At 41.7% G+C, this 19,121-nt stretch overlaps 1 protein-coding gene across 2 annotated transcripts in view; it reads right to left on the reverse strand.

Annotated features, from left to right (window-relative positions):
* The window catches only part of RALGAPB (Ral GTPase activating protein non-catalytic beta subunit), a 58,125-nt gene that overhangs the window by 28,702 nt on the left and 10,302 nt on the right, over positions 1-19,121 (reverse strand). For both annotated transcript variants that reach the window (XM_008643477.2, XM_008643476.2), the window contains exons 5-14: positions 18,138-18,269; positions 16,811-16,989; positions 14,388-14,536; positions 14,061-14,277; positions 7,521-7,722; positions 5,937-6,104; positions 5,052-5,166; positions 4,665-4,812; positions 1,080-1,144; positions 779-911 (exon numbers count right to left, since the gene is read on the reverse strand). In XM_008643477.2, coding sequence (XP_008641699.1) covers positions 779-911; positions 1,080-1,144; positions 4,665-4,812; positions 5,052-5,166; positions 5,937-6,104; positions 7,521-7,722; positions 14,061-14,277; positions 14,388-14,536; positions 16,811-16,989; positions 18,138-18,269 — 1,508 coding nt within the window. The remainder of the gene's footprint in view (positions 1-778; positions 912-1,079; positions 1,145-4,664; positions 4,813-5,051; positions 5,167-5,936; positions 6,105-7,520; positions 7,723-14,060; positions 14,278-14,387; positions 14,537-16,810; positions 16,990-18,137; positions 18,270-19,121) is intronic.

The following is a 19,121-nucleotide window of genomic DNA, read 5'->3' on the forward strand; positions in this document are numbered from 1 at the left end:
AGAATACACTGAAGCCTTTCCTGATAATCTCCCTCCTCTTACTATTTACAGAACTAGATAAAAAAACACCACCAAACATTTTTTGTTGGTGATGACAGAATTGTCAGTCTTGGCTGCAATATAATAAAGGTGATTTGTTCTCACATTTAATTGGCCAACATCAGTTAAACTGAAGACCACAGGAGCAAATGAAATTGCAGGATTGTGACAGTCAGCCAGATTACCACACACAGATTTAGAACATGGATTTTACTACAGAGAGTCAAAAATGGACAGTATAAGACACAGAAAACTAAAGTTAATTACTAAATTCTATTGTTATAACAAAGACATATCACAAGCATTCTGCTTACTTGCTCTATAAAAGCCAGAGTCCCTGAAATGTTCTTTAAATGTGGTTTAAGAAAAGGTGCTGCAGAGGTCAGGAGAGCATTTGGAAGGCTATCAAACGAATGAAGCAATTAATTTACACTTGGTGTACATATATCCCATTCCTGTTGGCAGAAACTAAGTGTCTTGAAAACATAAGTTAAAGTCTGCAAACACCTTTTTCATAAACTTTTACATTCTGATTTTGAAAATGTTAAGAGTCCTTTAGAAGGGTTAAGACAACCACTGGAAGGGCACATGTAAGTGCAGACTTGCAGCACACAGCTGGACTATCCCCCCTGGCTTCAAACACCTGGGCACATTAATGTTTTAGCCAGAACTAGAACAGAAAAACCCAGAAAACATCAACCTGGCATACCATGACAGTTTTCCAAAGAGCTGTCCTTACCATAATCCCTCAGGAGGGCCTGTGCTGGCCGCTCACTGTCAGGTGTCGTGGGCTCTGTGCTGCCACCGCTTGCAGTGCTAATGCCACTGTTAGTACGACTGTGGCTCTTGAAGAGGTTGTTTTCACCACCATTCTGCAAAGTGAAAGGCAGTTTCGAGAGATGAGACCATTTCTGAGTTCCCCATGCTCTCAGATACAAAAGACCAAACCTCAAGATGCTACCTGAGCCCCTTTCCATAGCAGGTAAAGTGAGGAATGCATTCTTTCTGAAGAAATAACTTCATAAACAAAAAATACTCACCGTTTCCATCTGACAGCCAATGGCTTCTAGCAGCGCTGAATCCTGAACAATATTTAACATTGCACCTGCAGAATCAGATAGAAGAAGGTAACTATGGACTACAGTAGAATTCACTACTAAAAATTACCAAGCAGCACAGAAGGTCTAACATAGAGACTTGCAATCCTGTTTTATAAAAGCTCTTATTAAAACACAGGACTTGCTTCAGGCTTAGCCATTTGAAGCAGATGAAAGTTGAGACACAGAATGCTTTCAGCTATGTTAAAAATGCTTTGAACAGAATGCTTTCAGCTATGTTAAAAATGCTTTGAACATAGTCTAGAAAAGACTGAGAGGAGATCTCATTACATATCAGTATCTCAAGGGTGGATGTCCAGAAGATGGTGCCAGACTGTTTAGTGGTATCCAGCAACAGGACAACAAGTAATGCACAAACTAAAATAGAAGAAGTTCCATCTCAACACGAGGAAAAACTTCTTTCCATGGAGGGTGGCAGAGCACTGGAACAGGCTGCCCAGGGAGGTCAGGGACTCTCCCTCTCTGAGGACATTCAAAACCCACCTGGACAGGTTCCTGCGTCACCTGCTCCTGGTGACTCTGCCTTGACAGGGAGTTGGACTGGATAATCTGCAGAGGTCTCCTCCAGTCCCAACTGTTCTGTGATAGGTCTGTCAAATTCCTCAGTTTGGAAGGATTTTGACTTCACAGAAGGGCTGGAGTGTTTCCTTGTCTCATAACAGATTGTGCTCATTTAAAAACTCAGGTTACATTTAAAGATATCAGAAGACCAGCTCGTAATCTGAAGTGGGATACACTGAAATTCTCTCTGCCTGAAAGTTCTCCCCAGCCTCTCACTTTCCATGCTCTAATTTCCATCAGTGCCCAAAATATTGTATTTAAAAAGCTGAAACTCTTAACTGCAGGGATCACCAACCCCACTGCATCCAAACTAGCCAGGACAGAGTTCTCTCTTCAACCTCAGGAAAGATTTAACTCATTTAAATCAAAACTGCTGATGTGTCTTAGCTAAACTAGGGTGAACAGCCTGTACCTGCTTGGCAGCATCACCCCCAAATGATGAAGGAAGAAGCAATAAGGACATGGACCTGAAACTGGCTGACACTGACACATTTGGTGACATCAGTTTTAATTTTCTGCCTCCTTCCCCGTCTCATCCATCAATGAACATTTAGGAAAACACAACTTACTCTACGAAGGGAAACAATAGGACAAGGGGGAATGTTTTCACACAGAGAGGGCAAGGTGAGGTGGGATGGTGGGAAGAAATTCTTCCCTGTGAGGGTGGGAAGGCCCTGGCACAGGTTGCCCAGAGAAGCTGTGGCTGCTCCATCCCTGGAAGGGTCCAAGCCCATGCTGGACAGGCCTTGGAGCAACCTGGGGTAGTGGAAGATGTCTCCATCCAGGGAATGGGGGTGGAATGCATGGTGGAATAGCAGGGTGGAATGACATGAGCTTTAAGGTCCCTTCCAACCCAAACCACTCCATGATTCTATGAAATGCGCCACTCTCTGCCAAACATTTATTGGCAGATGGAAACAAACCCTGGTTTTGTTGAGAAGCTGGTGGCACATGTGAGAATTTCTGGCTAAGCTGGAGATTCATGAATCCCGTCCAGCTACAGCCAGCAGGAGATAACTTCACATAAGGAAACAGGAGCTTAAGAGGAGGAATACAGGGCAGGTGAACAGGCAGGGACTAGCATGGGAATAATACTTCCCAGCAGAAAAGCCATTCAAGGCAGAGCACCCACCCAGCTGGCTGCAGACCAACTCAGTGTGGAGGGGCATGGGACCACATGGGTGGGATTTAACAGAGCATCACCCTGCGGTACCAGACACAGTGCTGGAGGTGGGACAATCGTCTGTGCACCAATGCTCTGAGGGTCTCACTTGGAAACCACAGATATCTTCATCCATTCTCCAGCACTGGGTGCAAATTATTCTTTCAAATTACTCCCCTCTAGTCTTCTGCAAGAAAAGGAACTACTTAAACTATTGCAAGGTAACCTTCCAAAAGCCTTTGCAGACTTGGATTTGCTTCCCTTCCCTTAACTACTGTCCTGGGGTGACTGTATGATACTGTATTCCCCATCATCTGCCCTAGGCCAGACATGAATCCTGTGCCCTTCTGTGTCTTTAAGCTGGGTCTGAGAGAAAGGGAAAAAAAAAAAACCAAGTGGTTTTGTGCTCAAGGACACAGATACACACTCCCCTGCGTTCCTGGCTGCTACAGAGCAGAAGAAAGCACCTTCCTGCTTTTCCCAGATCTTGGCTCCTTTTCTCAGGAGAGAGATGGAGAGTTAAACTCCTTTGCTTTGACGCTAGTCTGATAGATGAGGCAAGAGAGTTTTTCCCTGGGACTTTGGCTTCTTCTTCCTCTTCTCTTCTGGACTGTTCAGCAACACCAGAACGTACTGGGAGGCCCCACACATCAGCCCCGAGGGGGTCCCCACCGAACCCCAGCTCTGGAGAGGAGAAAGCCACACCCAAAAAGGATTCTGAAATCTACCCAGGTTCTCTCCACAGCAAGAGGTTTTATTATTTAGCATTATTCTTTTTTTTCCCCCATGCCTGCATGCACTTTACTTGTTAAATAAATAGTTTTTTTCCTTTTTCACTTTTACTCCGAGGAATTTCCTCCTGAAACTGGTGGGGGAGGGGTGGCTGTAACCTGCTATCAGAGGACGTTCACTTCGGACGTTCCTCCAGATTTGTCTCAAACCAGGACAACTACACATCATTTTCTTGCCCTCCTCTGTTAACCAGATAAACTCTCTGCCTCCCAGAAAAAGGCAGACACCTCTCACACACCACAAGACTGTGGCCTTTTTAAACATACAAAAGGAAAGTGGTAAGGGCAAGAACACCATTATGTTGAAAAAAGCACTTCTAAAGAGAGAAGAATAAGGGGGGACAAGGGAGAATAATAGGCACATACATTTTTACTTATCTGAAAACATACTTGACTTTTCAGATTATGCACTATCCAAGTTTTCATCTTCTGCTTCCTTTCTGAGTATTCAGCATAATGTTAATCCACTCATTACCTCAAAGAACAGTTTTCCAAACTGTGCATAGTGCAGCTCCAAACTCTATTCGAAAACCTTTGGGTTTTGTCTGAGGATTTACACACTGCTAAACAAATGCCATCTGTATTTTGCCAATGCTGGACCACCAGTCACCAGTATTTCAATATATTTCTTAGGCTTAACCGTGCCAAGACCTAAGGTTTTCTCCGAAATCCTTTAGTCAGGAATCCTTCCCAGAATCATGACATTTTTACCTACTTCCATTTCTAGTTAAGACTGATTCTCTGTGCTAGAATGTGCTTTACTTTTGCCTCTACTTTTCAAGTACTACTCCACATAAAAGGAGGAAGATTAACAAAAATGTGACTTTTTAAGATGTTTTCATAGTATGAGGGAGGTTACATATATGACAATCTGCCAGGAATTTAAACCTTCTTCTTGCAAAGCAACACATCACTAACAACCCACATTATCCCAGGACAGATTAATTGAGACACTTCTATAATACAGTTAATAAATAAAAAAGCTGAAATAACCTAGTATCATTTGAGTATTGTTGGGATCAGTTTCCGTTTGCAAAGCTCCTATAAGGATATTCACAAGCCTCAGCTTCAAGGACAGGAATGTTACTGGCTTATCATACGTTGAGCTGTCATCATTGCTGAATTTCCCTTCCAGGACAACCTGAAGAAAAAAATACACTTATTTCAGTATCAATTAAAGATCACATCAGTAGGGTCTCAAAAGTCAACATTCACAGCACACACTGCTACCGACACCTTGTAATATGGTTGTACTGTTCCAGGTTCACTGGAAGAGTGCCAGCACTAAAGAAAACACCCAATACAACCCACAACCCATCCAAACCCCACTCCCAGGGAAAAGAAAAATGGAAATGCAAAACATAGTGATAAATGTACTACCTCAGACTTTATTGTTCCAAAATGATGAGGGAGAGGCAACAGAGATAGCAAGATGTTAATGGAAGCTCTTCTTAGCTCTGTGGGGTTTACATAGATTTTAAACTTTGAGAGTTCTCTGCAAGTCAAAGCATCAGACAGTTAATCAACTTTTCACAAGAATCTGGAGCTGAATGTAACTAAGTTAAAATGAAATATACACCCACCCAATAGTCTTAAGTAATTTACAGTATGCAATGTAGCTGTTTCTTTCTAAGAGCTACATTAGAAGAAGCAGTGGCTCAGATTTAAGTCCAGGAGATAAATAATGCTTTATGTCTAAATGCCTAACATCAAAATGAAATATGGTACCAAGACATAACACATACACTGAAGAAGGCATGCAGAGAGTACTATTAAGTGCCTAACTTAGCAAAACATCCAGAAATCTATAAAGCTCTGATAAGAACCTACTCCAATTTAATCAGTCTAAATTATCAATTTTTCCATTTAATGATGTATGGGATTACTTATTTATTGAATACACTGCAACAAGAGCCACTAACGAATATCTTGTGAAAGTTTACTTTAAAATCAATAGGCTTTCAATATATTTTTGATAGATTTCAATATATTTTCCTATTCTTAAAGGCACTGCTTTGCATCAATGAATATGCAGCTAACAACTCATACTTCATTTAAAATAAGCACTATCATTGCTTTGAAGAAATTTTGCATTAAATAAAACTGAAAATTTGAGCTTACACAGTGTTGCTATTATCACCATCAAATACACACACACTGTGGACCCCACATCACAGAATTCCTCTGGTGAGACTACTCAGGAATGACAGAAGACAAACACCTCCCAACATCTCTGATGATGTTTATATGGATATTGCAATTTACCTGTCAGGTAAAATAGTTTCCAGAGCCGAAATGAAGTAGGGAACCACAACATCAATGCCTTTCAGGTCACAGCAGAACAGAGGAGGGGAGTTTAGAATAACACTGGCAAGAACCGGGTGGCAAACGAAATCTGCTATCTGCAAACCCTGAATTAAAAGCATGTAAAATCTGACAAAGAAAGATAAGATTAAATTATTTGCACATAAAAAGCATCAGAATCCCATATGAAAAAGAATGTGCAGACACTATTTGATCTTGTCTATATAAAATAGAGTAAGTTTCAAAATCAGAGCTAGGAAATGTTGATATGAGTCTTCCCCTACATTACTTGAGCACAGGCAAGCACACCTGACCAGCTTAATAAACCCTCACAAATGACAGGTATTTCATATGAAAAACCAGTGCAGCACAGTTTTACTGAAATCTTTGACTTGTTGCAACACCCAGACTGGGAGCTGAGCAAGCACAACCAGCTGGTTACTAACAGTGCTTGAATCACCTGCTCTCCACTACACCCTTCCCATCTAAGGGTGGGAGCAAGACCTTGATTTTAACTCCTCAACATGAGGAAAAAATACTGTGAAATCTCGGGGGGGGCAGTGGACAGGACAATGGACAGAATATCAGGACAAGACACACTGATCAGCAATTTGGAAAATGAGACCGAACATAACCATCATAACCACTTCAAATGAAAAAGCAATGACAGAAACCCAGCTGCCCATCATCCTAGAGCAGTTAGTTTCTTTTGCAGATTCTTGATAGAGAACATGTATGCCCTCTCAGTTGTTTCAAAAGTCTTGCAGACACAGAGGAATCTCACTGACTGGCCAAGAGAAATATGATCTATCTATACAAAAAATACTACAACATCCAAGAAATAAAATTGTTCAGTCTTCTGGGAAGCTTTGATGCCATCTGAGACAAATGTACCTGAACAGTTTGACAGAATCATGATTTAAAATTCTCTGCCACTAGCATTTGCCGTTTTACATAACAAAAATCTGTGAAAAAGGTATACTATGACAGGCAAAACTGCCTCATTTTCTCAGAAATAATACTGAACACAGAGGTAGTTGTGTTCAGAAACACAACTGTTTCAAATAATGGGATATTACTGCATTCCAATACTCAGAGAGTGAAAAAAAAAAAGCAACTACAAAAAACCAAACCCGATGATGTGGTATTTGACAAGAACCTTTGTGGTCTAATAAAATGTACAAAGTCTTATGCCTGCACATGTATTTTTTCCAGCTGAACAGTACTCAGTGACAAACTAAACAAAAATAATAGTACAGGAGGCAAGAAAGTGTCAAAGAAAATGTTCCTCCCAGCTGAAGGCACTTAAGGTTCTCCCCTTTAACTGGAACTTGAAGAAAACCCAGTGGAAAGCAGCATCATGAAAACGTGAGAGGAAAACAGTGCTGGCCTTAGCCAGGAATCCCACCTCCAGCCTCTGAAGGGCCAGCTAGGTGCTTTTAAACTGGCAACACAGGATTCAGACAGCGACTGAATGCTATTCACTGGGAATTAGTCTGCATCATAAAGTTACACCAATAAAGCAACTGGAAGATAGGTTAGTACCGGGATAGGTAAGCTGGTAATATTTCCTCCCCAGTCTTCTTGCTACAAAATATCCTACACAGTGTCCCACACGCCTCTGCCCTTCCCGCTTCATAGTTGTCTGGGAATTCACTTGCATCGAACATGGGGTTGGAAGCCATAGTGTCTGTGGACATTTGGGATCCTTTCCGGCGGAACTCCACACTAGCCTGGGTCGCTATAGCTGGGAAGAGAAAAAACAGCATTTCAGTGTGCGTGTTAATGTACAGAATAGGCTCATGGGATCCTGGACACAAAGATCAAGTCCAATTTAGTAGTTAACATGAAGCTATTAGTTCATTGTATTTGAGCCAGTGCCTCTGTTTAGGAAGTATTTGTGGGTGTACCTAACTTGTTTTCTTCATAAGGATGACAACAACTGACCTTCATATCCTAGAGACTGTCCCAAACTTGCTGGGAAGAGTGCACTTATATCCAATACTAGCTTCCTATCCTCTCTGAAGGGCAAGGATCTCCCTCACCTAGTTCTTGTCCCCACAAAAATGAAGTGCCACCTTCCCTTGCTCCCCTAAAAAACAAAAAAAAATTCAATGGTGCCATTACTATTGACCTCCAAGGAAGTGCTTTACTTCCAGCTGGCCAACTCATCTCATGCTGCCCCGAACACCAAGTGGCTTTGATCCAGTTTTGTTGTACAAACACCCTTACTAAAAAAATAATCAAAAAAATTTAAGGCCTCACATGAGAAAGAAGGTTGTGGAATCCCATTCTCCTAATTTGGTCCCTCTCTCCTCACATGATCACTGAAACTGCCAATTAATAATAGAGCCTCTAGACTGCACCTAACTGTGGGCTGGCCGTCTCCCGCTCCCTATCCTACAACAGCTCTACAACCCTCTCGGAGCCCACTGTGACCTAACCTGGTTCTGCCCAGCTCTGTGCTCTCTCCCTGCAGACCAGTTCTGCCAGTCCACACCACTCCAATCCATGTCTTTCTAGAGAGATTTCTTGTCTCCCTTTCACACATCAGCATTGTGTAGATACGAGACCACTCATTCTGTTGGCTCCATCCTTTCTTCCAGGATAGTTACCAAAACAAAATATATACTGCACTGAATGTGATTTTTTTTCCAATTTTTTTTTCTCTTCCTTGGACAGCTTCACTCTAGGATTACTAACATCATAAAGAGTGTGCTCTTGTTAGTGCAGACAATGTGTGCTCCTGACAGAATCACACCTATGTGTTTCTACCAGCAAAAGAGAACTTCTTCTCTCTCAGCTCAGGGACACTGGAGAACAACAGGTTCACAGTCAGCCTTGCAAACAAAGGCATGTTAACACTCAAGCAGTTGGAATACCTGATAATTTACAGATAGAGTGCTTTTTTGTTTTGTTTTAAAGGAAATGTCTTAATGACAAATGCCTACTCCTAATTTTTTGTCCTCAAATTTATCATTTAACCTACATTTACCTTACAAATTTTCATTGACGTTAAGTAGCAAATAAGTACAAATCTTTATGCATCTTCCCATGAGCCATTTTTTATCCTAAATAAGCTATCCAGCAATATACTGTAGTTGGAAAAAAACACTACATGCACAAAGCATACAAATCAAACACTAGGTCTGTAAAATAAGCTTTAAGTAAAAAAAACATGGTTAGTGCAAAGTCCTGAAATTTATGACATGATCACAGACTAAAGTACAGAAAAGATGGGACTGATTCAGGCAGATTAATTGCTTTTGCCAACAATCCTCCCCATTCAAAAACACACACAAAAGAAATTACTTGTCTTTTTCAAGTAAAAGTGCAAAAGCTACAAGAGACAATGAGAATGAGTTTACAAATAAAATATGGGATTATGAAAAAAGAAAAGCATGACCGCAATTAAGGAAAAGCTACTGGTTCCTACTTACAAGATTTATAAGAAAGAAGAATTTGGATAAAAGATGCTGCAAGATAATAGAAATAAAATGGAAACAAATCAAAGGACAGCAGTAGTTATAAAATACTTTTAAGATGGTGAAATTGTAATATAAGTTAAGAAGCTTTTAGCTTTTTAAAAAATTGATTAAAAGCTTTATGATACAGCAAGCTTGTTAAACACATAGGAAATTGGCATACAGGTCCAAAATTATGGTTTTGGAAGTACCATGCAAAACAATGAACAAAAAGTTACAAAATACGACTAAGATTTAGAGCTGTTCATATCAACATGTATCAGTTCTTTAACAGAATGTATTAACCCTTGTCAGCTCACAGACCTGTCCCCATGTCCCAGTGCACATGGAACATACACCAGGCCATCCTAAGGCTCCTCTGAATTGAGGTACATCCTGCAGGGGGAAAGTTACTTACCTGCAATCTCCTCACAGCAGTACTCCTGCTTCCAAACCAGGAGTTCCCAACAGTATTACAGCTCCCATTTCCCTAAGCCAAGTTGCTAACAACCAGATTATCTGAGCATGCCTCCCCTGACCACCAGCTCCATTAACAATCTTCCAAAGCAGAAACAAAAGGTAGAACACTCCCAGAAACATTAAACATCTCAAACAACATCCAGAGAAAGAAGAGAGTTAGAACTCCAGCAGACAGGTACTACCCACCACCTGGGGAGAGCTAGTTCTTTGAACAGGCAGGGTCAGACCTGTAACCAAGCCCCTCAGCAGCACTCACAATGTCCCCAGTCAAGGCTGCTTAGAATTTGCTCCTAGAGCCTCAGTAACATTCTATGGGACATTAATGACAGTAGGGCCAGAAGAGGTGAGGGTAATGATATACCCCAAGGCTCACCCACTGCCAACAGCCCCTGGGCGATACCAGCAAGTCCCTGAGGTGACTCCTTCAGCTTCTATAAACTGCAGAGCTGGCATCCTTTAGGTACAAGGATTGAGAATGAGTCCATCAGACTGGAAGATTCAGTTGCTGAAGTGCTGGCACAAGGTACTGGTGAACCTCTCCCCATTCTCAAAGGCTGAGGACAGTAGGTAGCAGTAGAATGTAGTAGGTAGTAGTAGTAGAGCCAAGCTTGTCTGAAACACATCCTGCCACTGAACCTATCCTGGCACAGACACACACACACCCAAGCTGTCATTCTTGGGTTAACCTCATACAGGCTCCGTAGCCAAATTCTTATGAAGGTGTTATCTATCATAGGGATCTATTTATCCTACACTATCATAATAGCTACATAAATACCACACACCCATCTAATTTTAACGACTACGCCAGCAGGATCCAGCTGCTTTCAAACCACCTATGCATATTCCAACAGGCCATTTTTACTCTCACCACAACACAGTGATGTTTATCAGCTGCCCACCCCAAAGCTTCACCATCAAAGTCTGGGTGAAGAAACTAAAACCTGATAAGGACACTCAAGGCCCAAAAGCATCATGCCAATGATGGCATGATCGTTGCTCTGCTTCAGAATCTAAACAATGACACAGGACTACCCTGAAGGACAGGGCTCAAAGAGCAAACGGGACAACTGCTTTCCAGGTGATAACCATCACCAGCAGCCAACTGTAAGACAGACAAAACCAGAACAACCACAAATGTGGAACACCTACAGTTTTCCAGTCAAGGGTTGGTACAAGAAGTTCACCCATGCAATGACAGAAAATTGAAAAACCATGAGGCAGCAGTTAAACTAACAGAACCAGGAGAGTTGAGGCTGAAGGGTCCTCTGGAGATAGTCAGTCCTCCCCAGCAAAGCAGGGTCAAGTAGAGCAAATTCAGTTACCCTTCTACCCATTTAGACAGTTTTTCATCTCAAGACCTACAAAAAGCTGGACATTTTTCCCACCCATCATTTTTCATTACTTCCTTTCTGGAGGTTAAAGAGTTCCAGAGGTAAAACGTGAGATCCTGGGACAAGGAAGAAAGGAAGGGTAGAGGGGTACTCATTCACATCAGCCTCGATCAGTGCTCTTTATTTCCTAGAGCTCATCAAAAAGGTGCACTGTAAGATGGGAGAAGGACAATGTGCTTGGCCATGTGTGTCAGCAGGATCTGTTTAAAAGAATCAAACTAAATTCTGAACTAGAGCCTGAGACCATGTCTCATCCACAGGTCACCTGCACTGAGCTCATGAATCTCTCTTTGGTAATCACAGCATAGGGATTCTCACTGAGGCTGTGCCACGCGACAGGAACACACACTAGAAAACGCAGCATTCCAGAGGTGTCCCAGGGCACAGGGGTCTCTACAGGACCAAGGAGCAAGTTGTAATACTTTTGCAAAGTGGTCCTCAGTCCTCCAGACAGCAGAGAAACAAAGAAGCTGTATCAGACAGCCAAAAGAGAAGGAATTCTTAACTGAACGGCATTGAAGTAAAGCAAACATTAGATGAGTTTAAGCCGCTACGATCTTACACAGCTGCAGTTCCAGACCTAAAGAAATATTGTGTGTGTGGGCCAGTGGAAGACATGACTACATGGCAAAGCTGATTTTAAGTGCAGACACTTCCCAATCAAAACATTTAAAGCACCCATAAAAACAATAGTGCTCCTTGAAGCTAATGCTAAGATTATCGACAGCAGAGTCAAACATGGTAAGAATACTCCAGCTAGCGGCTGAAGTGTCATGGCTACAAAGGATAGCAGATGGACCATGACATACAGGAACAGCCAAACTGCAGCTGTAAAGCATCAGATTTATTTTGGACATCTTTCCTGAGGGTAGGGACTGTGGGAGCTAGCCGTCCCTTCTCTGCTGGCCCTCCTCCTTCAAGCCACATCTACACTGGGCAACAGCAGTAGGTGGATGGGCACAATGTGCAGATCTGATTGCTATTGATGGGCCTCACTTCTGTGACGGGGGGCCCTAATACAGAACCCTCCTGGCCCACCTCGTCAACCAGCATAGCACTTCCTGCCTTATGCTGTTCGAAGAGGAAAAGATTTGGAGGCATCAGGCATCACAGGTCAGATTCCCAGAATAAAAACTTTCAATTTGGACTTAAAGCTCATTCAAAAGACACTGATGCTTCAAGTCAGCAGAAACTCCAGGGGGCTGGCCCTTTACATGTCTTGCTTATTTTCCCACCTTAAGCAGAGGCTGAGCAAAAGGATAAATCAGGCAATCAGAGTTTGGGGCCTCTCTACAGTGTCTCAGCAGTAGGGGTCCGTCCTCAGTTCTCCCTCCTTCAGCCAGCCCACCAGGGCACTACAGTGACCAGTGACCTTACACAGCAGTACCAACACCCAAATTTCTTTAAGTTAATTCTGTCTTCCAAATGGCTAAAAAAAGCAGGACGTGACCCAGCCAGGTTCCTGGGAGTCCACCAACATCATTGTCTCAGAACCACTGCTGCTAATACACAGCAGATTGTGTGATGTGCAAAGACTGGTCTCACTATGGACAGCTCAGAAGAGCATAGAGGAGGAACAGAATTAACTCAATTCCAAACAGCTGTCTAGTTTTCAGAAAGCCAGTAAATCCCTCTGCAAGGCTAGTAACACAACAATTTTCTGATTGCTGTTAGGCGATTTAAGACATTGCATACATGAATAGAAGGCCCTGGAACCCCTTCAAGAAAGTTAAACCTTTTGATTTTGGATGACTGTGTACTTCTGCCAGCATCACAACACCTCTGTTTACAGCTGACACTATTGCATAAGCACCATCTCAGCTGACATCCTTCCTTTACAGGTTCAGCACTTCATTAAAATTGCTCAAGAAACAGGTTATGTCAAAACTTAAATGATCTAATCAATTTGAAAAGTACTAAATGTAGTAATACATTAAATGCATATGCAACTGAACACACCCTCAAAGGATGCCTTACTCCTTCCTAAGCCCAGCTGTATCCCTAGTCAGGAGTCACAGGCCTTTTACAGAGAGATTCCAAACTCCTACCACAGAAATCCACACGAACACTTTCAAAAGTCATGTGCTACATACCTAAAAATACCTTTAGAAGATCCCAAATCCTAAGCTTTCACACAGGAATTTGACACAATAAACAAGGAGGACCACCAGCTTAACTGCTGCTGTCAAGTCCCACTATCCATCCAACTTGCTACAACAAATGTCTTTCCCCTATTTTTCTTAGGCCAGTGAGTTACTGACAGATTGACTGATAGATCTCTTGGAAAAGTTAAGCAGACATTCAAAATACACCACTCTCCAAAACCAAGGAGAAGTACCACTTCGTGCATTATGTGGCGCGATGTAGGACAATTTTTCAAATATTAAAGAGTCGATATAAATAGTTGCTATTAATCATAGATACTCAAGCAGATTTCAAATTAGGAAGTGGAGTCTTACCATATGATTTCCTTCCCTTAATAGCATTTTCCCCAGTATCATAATTGGAAGTGCCATGCTTGTTAGAGCAAGGGAGTATTTAATAGTAAACACTGGGGTTTTTTTAAACTTTGAAATCCCCAAACACCTGCTCAGATAATAGCAGATGCTGGCTCAGCTCAAGGGGTTACCTACAACAGAGCACTTCAGATTTTACATTTTTAGATTATGCATGTGTTTATCTTGCAGGTAGGAAATGTCAATAAAACAAGGAAAAAAAAGAGTACATATATTTTTTGTAATATTTACCAGTCATGCTGCTGTCTCTGTTTATTCCGTTATGAAGTTTACAGTGAACAAATGCTGCATCAAATAACCATGATCCAAAGAGGTTCAAGATGCTGTTAACCTTTGGCCTGCGAGGAGCTGGAAGTGGCCGAGGCTCAGAGCTTGTCTGGTTTGGGCTAGAGAGTGGAGAAGTAGAGGAGGGTTGGTGCTGCACTTTTGAAGCATGTGCAGTAGTTACCTGTTTGAACAGAAGAACAGATCAGCTCCTACAATCAAGGAAATTACTTCCTCTAACTGAGGAAACAATCCAAAGGGTCAGCTACTCAAATACAGAGTATGAAATCTTACAGTGCTGGTTTTCATCGTTGCTTTGTTCACAGTCACTGCCCGATGCCTCCGGTTGTGGGGTGGAGTGGTGTTGGTAGCAGTGTTCTGGGGCATGCTCAGCCTGTTCACTGGCGTGGGTGGTGCGCTGTCCGACCGGGGTCGGGAAATGCCTGTTAAGGCCAGGAATAAAACAGGCTTTCAGCAAGAATTCCATGGGTTCACACATAGCAGGCCATTAGCAAGCATAGAAGCCATGCTTCCCCCAGCTCCCCAAAACAGCAGTAGAAAGAAAAACACCTCTCCCTATTTTACTATTAGCAGAAATAAATGCATAACCAAATGAAAACAGTAATTACATCAAATAAACAATTGATTAAAAAACACCAAAGGACCCCACACCTTAAGGCTGTGGGAAATGACAGATAGGAGGAACCAGTCTAGAAGCAGGCAGAGGGAAAGGAGCAAGGCTCACTTGCCAAAGACAATTTCACTTCTGCCAAAATTCAGATGCCTCTCGCCTTTGCCTTTCTTTCCCAATCATAACTCCTACACCTTTTTCTGAGACATCTCTAAGATGTCTGGCCCTTAAAGCCACCTTAGCTCACTAAATTAAGATGAAACACATCCGCCACACAGCTTTCTGCTCGGTTTGAGCTGAATCAGCTGCTGAACAGTCAAATACTAAGGCAGTACATGAGATAAGAGTAAGAAAGCAGAGCAAGCTATAATTTTTCTGGCAGCAGCAGGACATTAGACCACTTTTTATCCAGCTTCAGTGAAACTCATGATGTACAGAGCTCTTCCCAGTCAGAAGCAACTCAACATCTGCAAAACTTGAAGTGACAATTTGCCCATTTTAATAAATACCAACACCCTTGCGCCCCATTTGAAAAACGATGTGGGGAACTGCAATGTGCTTGAGAATTTGACACAGATTTTTTTTTGACCATGTTAATTAAAGTACCTAAGTACCATTCATAACACAATGTAGAACAATTTGCTCCTGCTAAACCATCAGTGTTACACCCCAGGCAGAGTATGCACTACGAAACCCACTGTTGTGGTACATTTGGCTGGAAAAGAGGATGCACTGTTTTGCCAAAGACATCATGTAGGTACCAGGGAGAGCAAGATAAAGCTCAATGCTTTAGCAGTTGTGACAGAAAGCAATGAGCTCTCCCATCAGCCTTTGCTGAAGGGGTTTCTGCAGCTCTCAAGTCTGCCTGAGCACACTTTCCCAAACCATACCTACAGCATGAATGTAATTTCACTGAAAACTCTCCTGTGCCCCAATGCATTGTAGTCTCTATCTCTGCACTCCAGGTGGGCTATTATCACCCTGGGTGCTTCATCTTGCTACAAGATCTTTTTAAGTCTGAAGTATCTGATTCATAAAACCACAGAATAGACTGGGTTCAAAGGGACCTTAAAAGACCCTCCATTCCACCCCTTGCCATGGGCAGGGACACCTTCCACTAGACCACATTCTTCCAAGTCCTGTCCAACCTGGCCTTGGACACTTCCAGGGATGGGACAGCCACAGCTTCTCTGGGCAGTCTGCACCAGAGCCTCACCAACCTCATAGGGAAGAATTTCTTCCCAATATCCAATCTAACCCTGCCCTCTGTGTCCCTAGAGCCTGCTCTTCTCCAGGCTGATGGTCTCATTCCACTAGCAGGTTTTTTCTAATACTGTTTATGCGTCTGCTCGAGTCTCCTGAAGTCTCACATCAGCTTACACTTATGGCAGATGACATTTGTTTGCACACGTGTAAGCAGAAAAGCAGCTGCAGACAGGCAGCTCTTCCAAGTTTACAATAGCATGTATTCCTGAAGAACTTTCAGTAAGTCTGAAGCATACTAAGTATAATGCTTTAAATTTCAGGTACTCCATCCTGTGACTTAAAACTGACCAGCCAGAGCTACTCAGTTACCACCACCAGACACAAAGAAACATGACTTTTCTACTCAGTAGTAATAATCACCCACTAACCATAAACTAAGTGAAACCCTCACAAAGATCTGAAGATGACAGTTCAAATTCAACACCTTATAAAACAGGCACACAGCAGTTGCCACAAAGATTAGAAACATGGTGGTGAGTGCTCACAACATGCTAAAGCATAGCACTTGCATTGGTGACTTGATGGAAAGAGAAAAGAACCCTTGTTTGGGAAAGAGATCCCTAGTTTTATTTTATATTTCTGATTTATTTGTTTTGCATTTGAAACCAAGGCCATCTAAAATTTCATGCATTCAAATGTTACTGTTGTATATAGAGATTTTTTAAAAAGTGATATGAGGTCCCCTCCTCATCAGTTCCAGGATATACTTGCAAATGATAAATTGTTATTGCTGTATCCATGGCGAACACAGATTTCAAGAGAATAAAATAATGATTAAGTTAATATTCCTAGCTATCCATGGGTAAGACTAAAACATTACCTAGGAATGCATCCACTAAACAGCTGATTCCACGCATGGCACGAAAGAATATTTGAGGCAGATGTTTAAGGCAGGGGTACTGATTCAGTTCTTGAGTCATCCCACTCACATTCAGAAACTGCTCCTGAAATTTGGGGGTAGAGCTAATAATGGCTGGGTTACTCAAATCCACAGGATTACTGCACACAAAAAGAACAAAATATATGTTAGTCAGTTTAAGAACAGCTGTTGAGATTTTAAAAACATTTGAAGATGCAATAGTTTAAGGCATTTAAATAACACCATAAACCAGTATCCAATATCAATACGTTTTAGCTGTTACTCCATCACAGGAAGGCAATTTTCACTTCCTGGGTTGGCTGTATTTAACTGTCTTCATTTCAAACATTACCCAAATATACTGAACAACTCTAGTAAAATAAAACAAACCAGAGCACACAATTGCTAAACTAATTATTGCAGTAATATTAATTACTTATAAGGTCTTTTGAACCCAGTTAGGAGTTCCTTAAATCACTGAAGTTATTCTTGAAAGGTAAGCAATGAATTAAATATTGTCAAACAGTGACAAGAAGGGGAGTGGATTGTAAAAGTTGGAGCAATTTTCCTGACTGACTCAATCCTGAAACAGCAAATTTGAAAACTCCAAAATTGAAGAGTACAGTACTTGTGACATTAGTACTACAAATGAAGAAAAGAGGGGTTTTTTTAGTCAGTTAGTTAAACAGCCTAATGTTTATCTAGCTTTAACTATTAAATAGCATTTTATTTAATTTTAATTGTTTAATAGTCTGGCTATTGAGAGCATTAACATAATACCATGTCCAAAAATCTTTAAAACAAAGCACAGCATTTGGTTCAGCTATACATTTAAGAAAAATTAACACATATGTTAGAACTAACTGTATAGACTTCTTCATAAAAATAAATATATAAAGATAAACACCCATTTTAAAAATAAACTGTAGGTTAAACTTAACACCCTGGAGAATAAATGGAAGTCATATGCATCTCCCAGAACTATTGTTCAGCTTTTCCTGTTTGCTATCTCAGAGAAACGAAATTCTATTGACCTCTTGCTTTTCAAAATGCGAAATAGCTAAAGCAGTTTTTAATTAACTGAACCAGTTTACATTTTGAAAGAGTCGGAGTTCAAAGTTGAACACCACTCATGGCCTGCCCTGAGTGGCTGCAGGGCACTGGCACAAGTCTCTCATTCTGTTTAAGTGCTTAATCTTGGCAATCTCCAGAGAAATGTTTCATTTGTCATGCAGATGTATAGATCTGATGCAAGAACAGGAACAATGGATGGCTGTAATTATAATACCTCAGCATATGTAAAAAGCGAAACCACGTTTGTGCAACGCACTCATTATCCATTTCAAGAGGAATCAGACCAGCATCTTCATCAGGAATTTTAAATGGAGGAAATGAAGGTCCATATGTAAAACGCAGCAACCTAGAAAGCAAGTCAGACAGACCTGTTCTTCAGCTCACACTCCTCAAAATTTAACAGTGCATTTGAGCCCCAAAGGTATCAGCAGCCCACAGGCAAGTCCACAGGCAACAATGCAACATCCCGGGTATTCCTAGAGATCCCCATTTTAAACAGTCACTCAGCCCTCTTACAGCTTTGGATGGTGCACACCTGGAGCCTGCCTAAAGCTCCAGCTGTTAAGCCCAAGAGCTGTCAAGGCACAAGACCCCTCAGCAGCTCTCCCATCTCTTAGCCAGAGGGGTCACCAATTATCGTGCACATCTGACAGCATGTTACATGAACAGGAATAGGGGAAAAATTCTTTAAATAAATAAAGAAGGAATTTAAGCCCTTATCCTCACAGCTCTTTAGCTCAAGCATTCAATGAAACTAGCAAGTCATATTAGGTTGCAGTTCTAAGTTCCAGCTCGTGACTGATGACCTACACTGTACCCCAGCACCCTGAGTAGCACTCTCTGTTGACCTACAAGCAGCACAGGACTTGCAACCCACAGTTTAGTGAGTTCTCCAAAACAGATGCACTTCATGTGCCAGAGGCTGGGATCTACAGACCAGCAAAGAGCAAACCAGTGATCCACCGCCATGAGGACAATGCTTGGAGAAATGGAGATCTTTCCCTGGAAGAGCAGTAACTACCTGAAGAGTCACCAGGACCTTCACTGAGCTCCTGCTGTCTAAACTGACCCCTGCTTCATACCCAGCTTCACCAAATCACAGTTCAATTTCCCTGATCAACATAATCTTGATGTTCTCTAAAGGAATAGAAGAGATCTTGCACCTTCTCAATATCCCAGAATTCCCAGAAATCAAGTT

Source organism: Corvus brachyrhynchos, unplaced genomic scaffold (genome assembly GCF_000691975.1).
Source record: "Corvus brachyrhynchos isolate BGI_N302 unplaced genomic scaffold, ASM69197v1 scaffold661, whole genome shotgun sequence".
Taxonomy (NCBI): Eukaryota; Metazoa; Chordata; class Aves; order Passeriformes; family Corvidae; genus Corvus; species Corvus brachyrhynchos.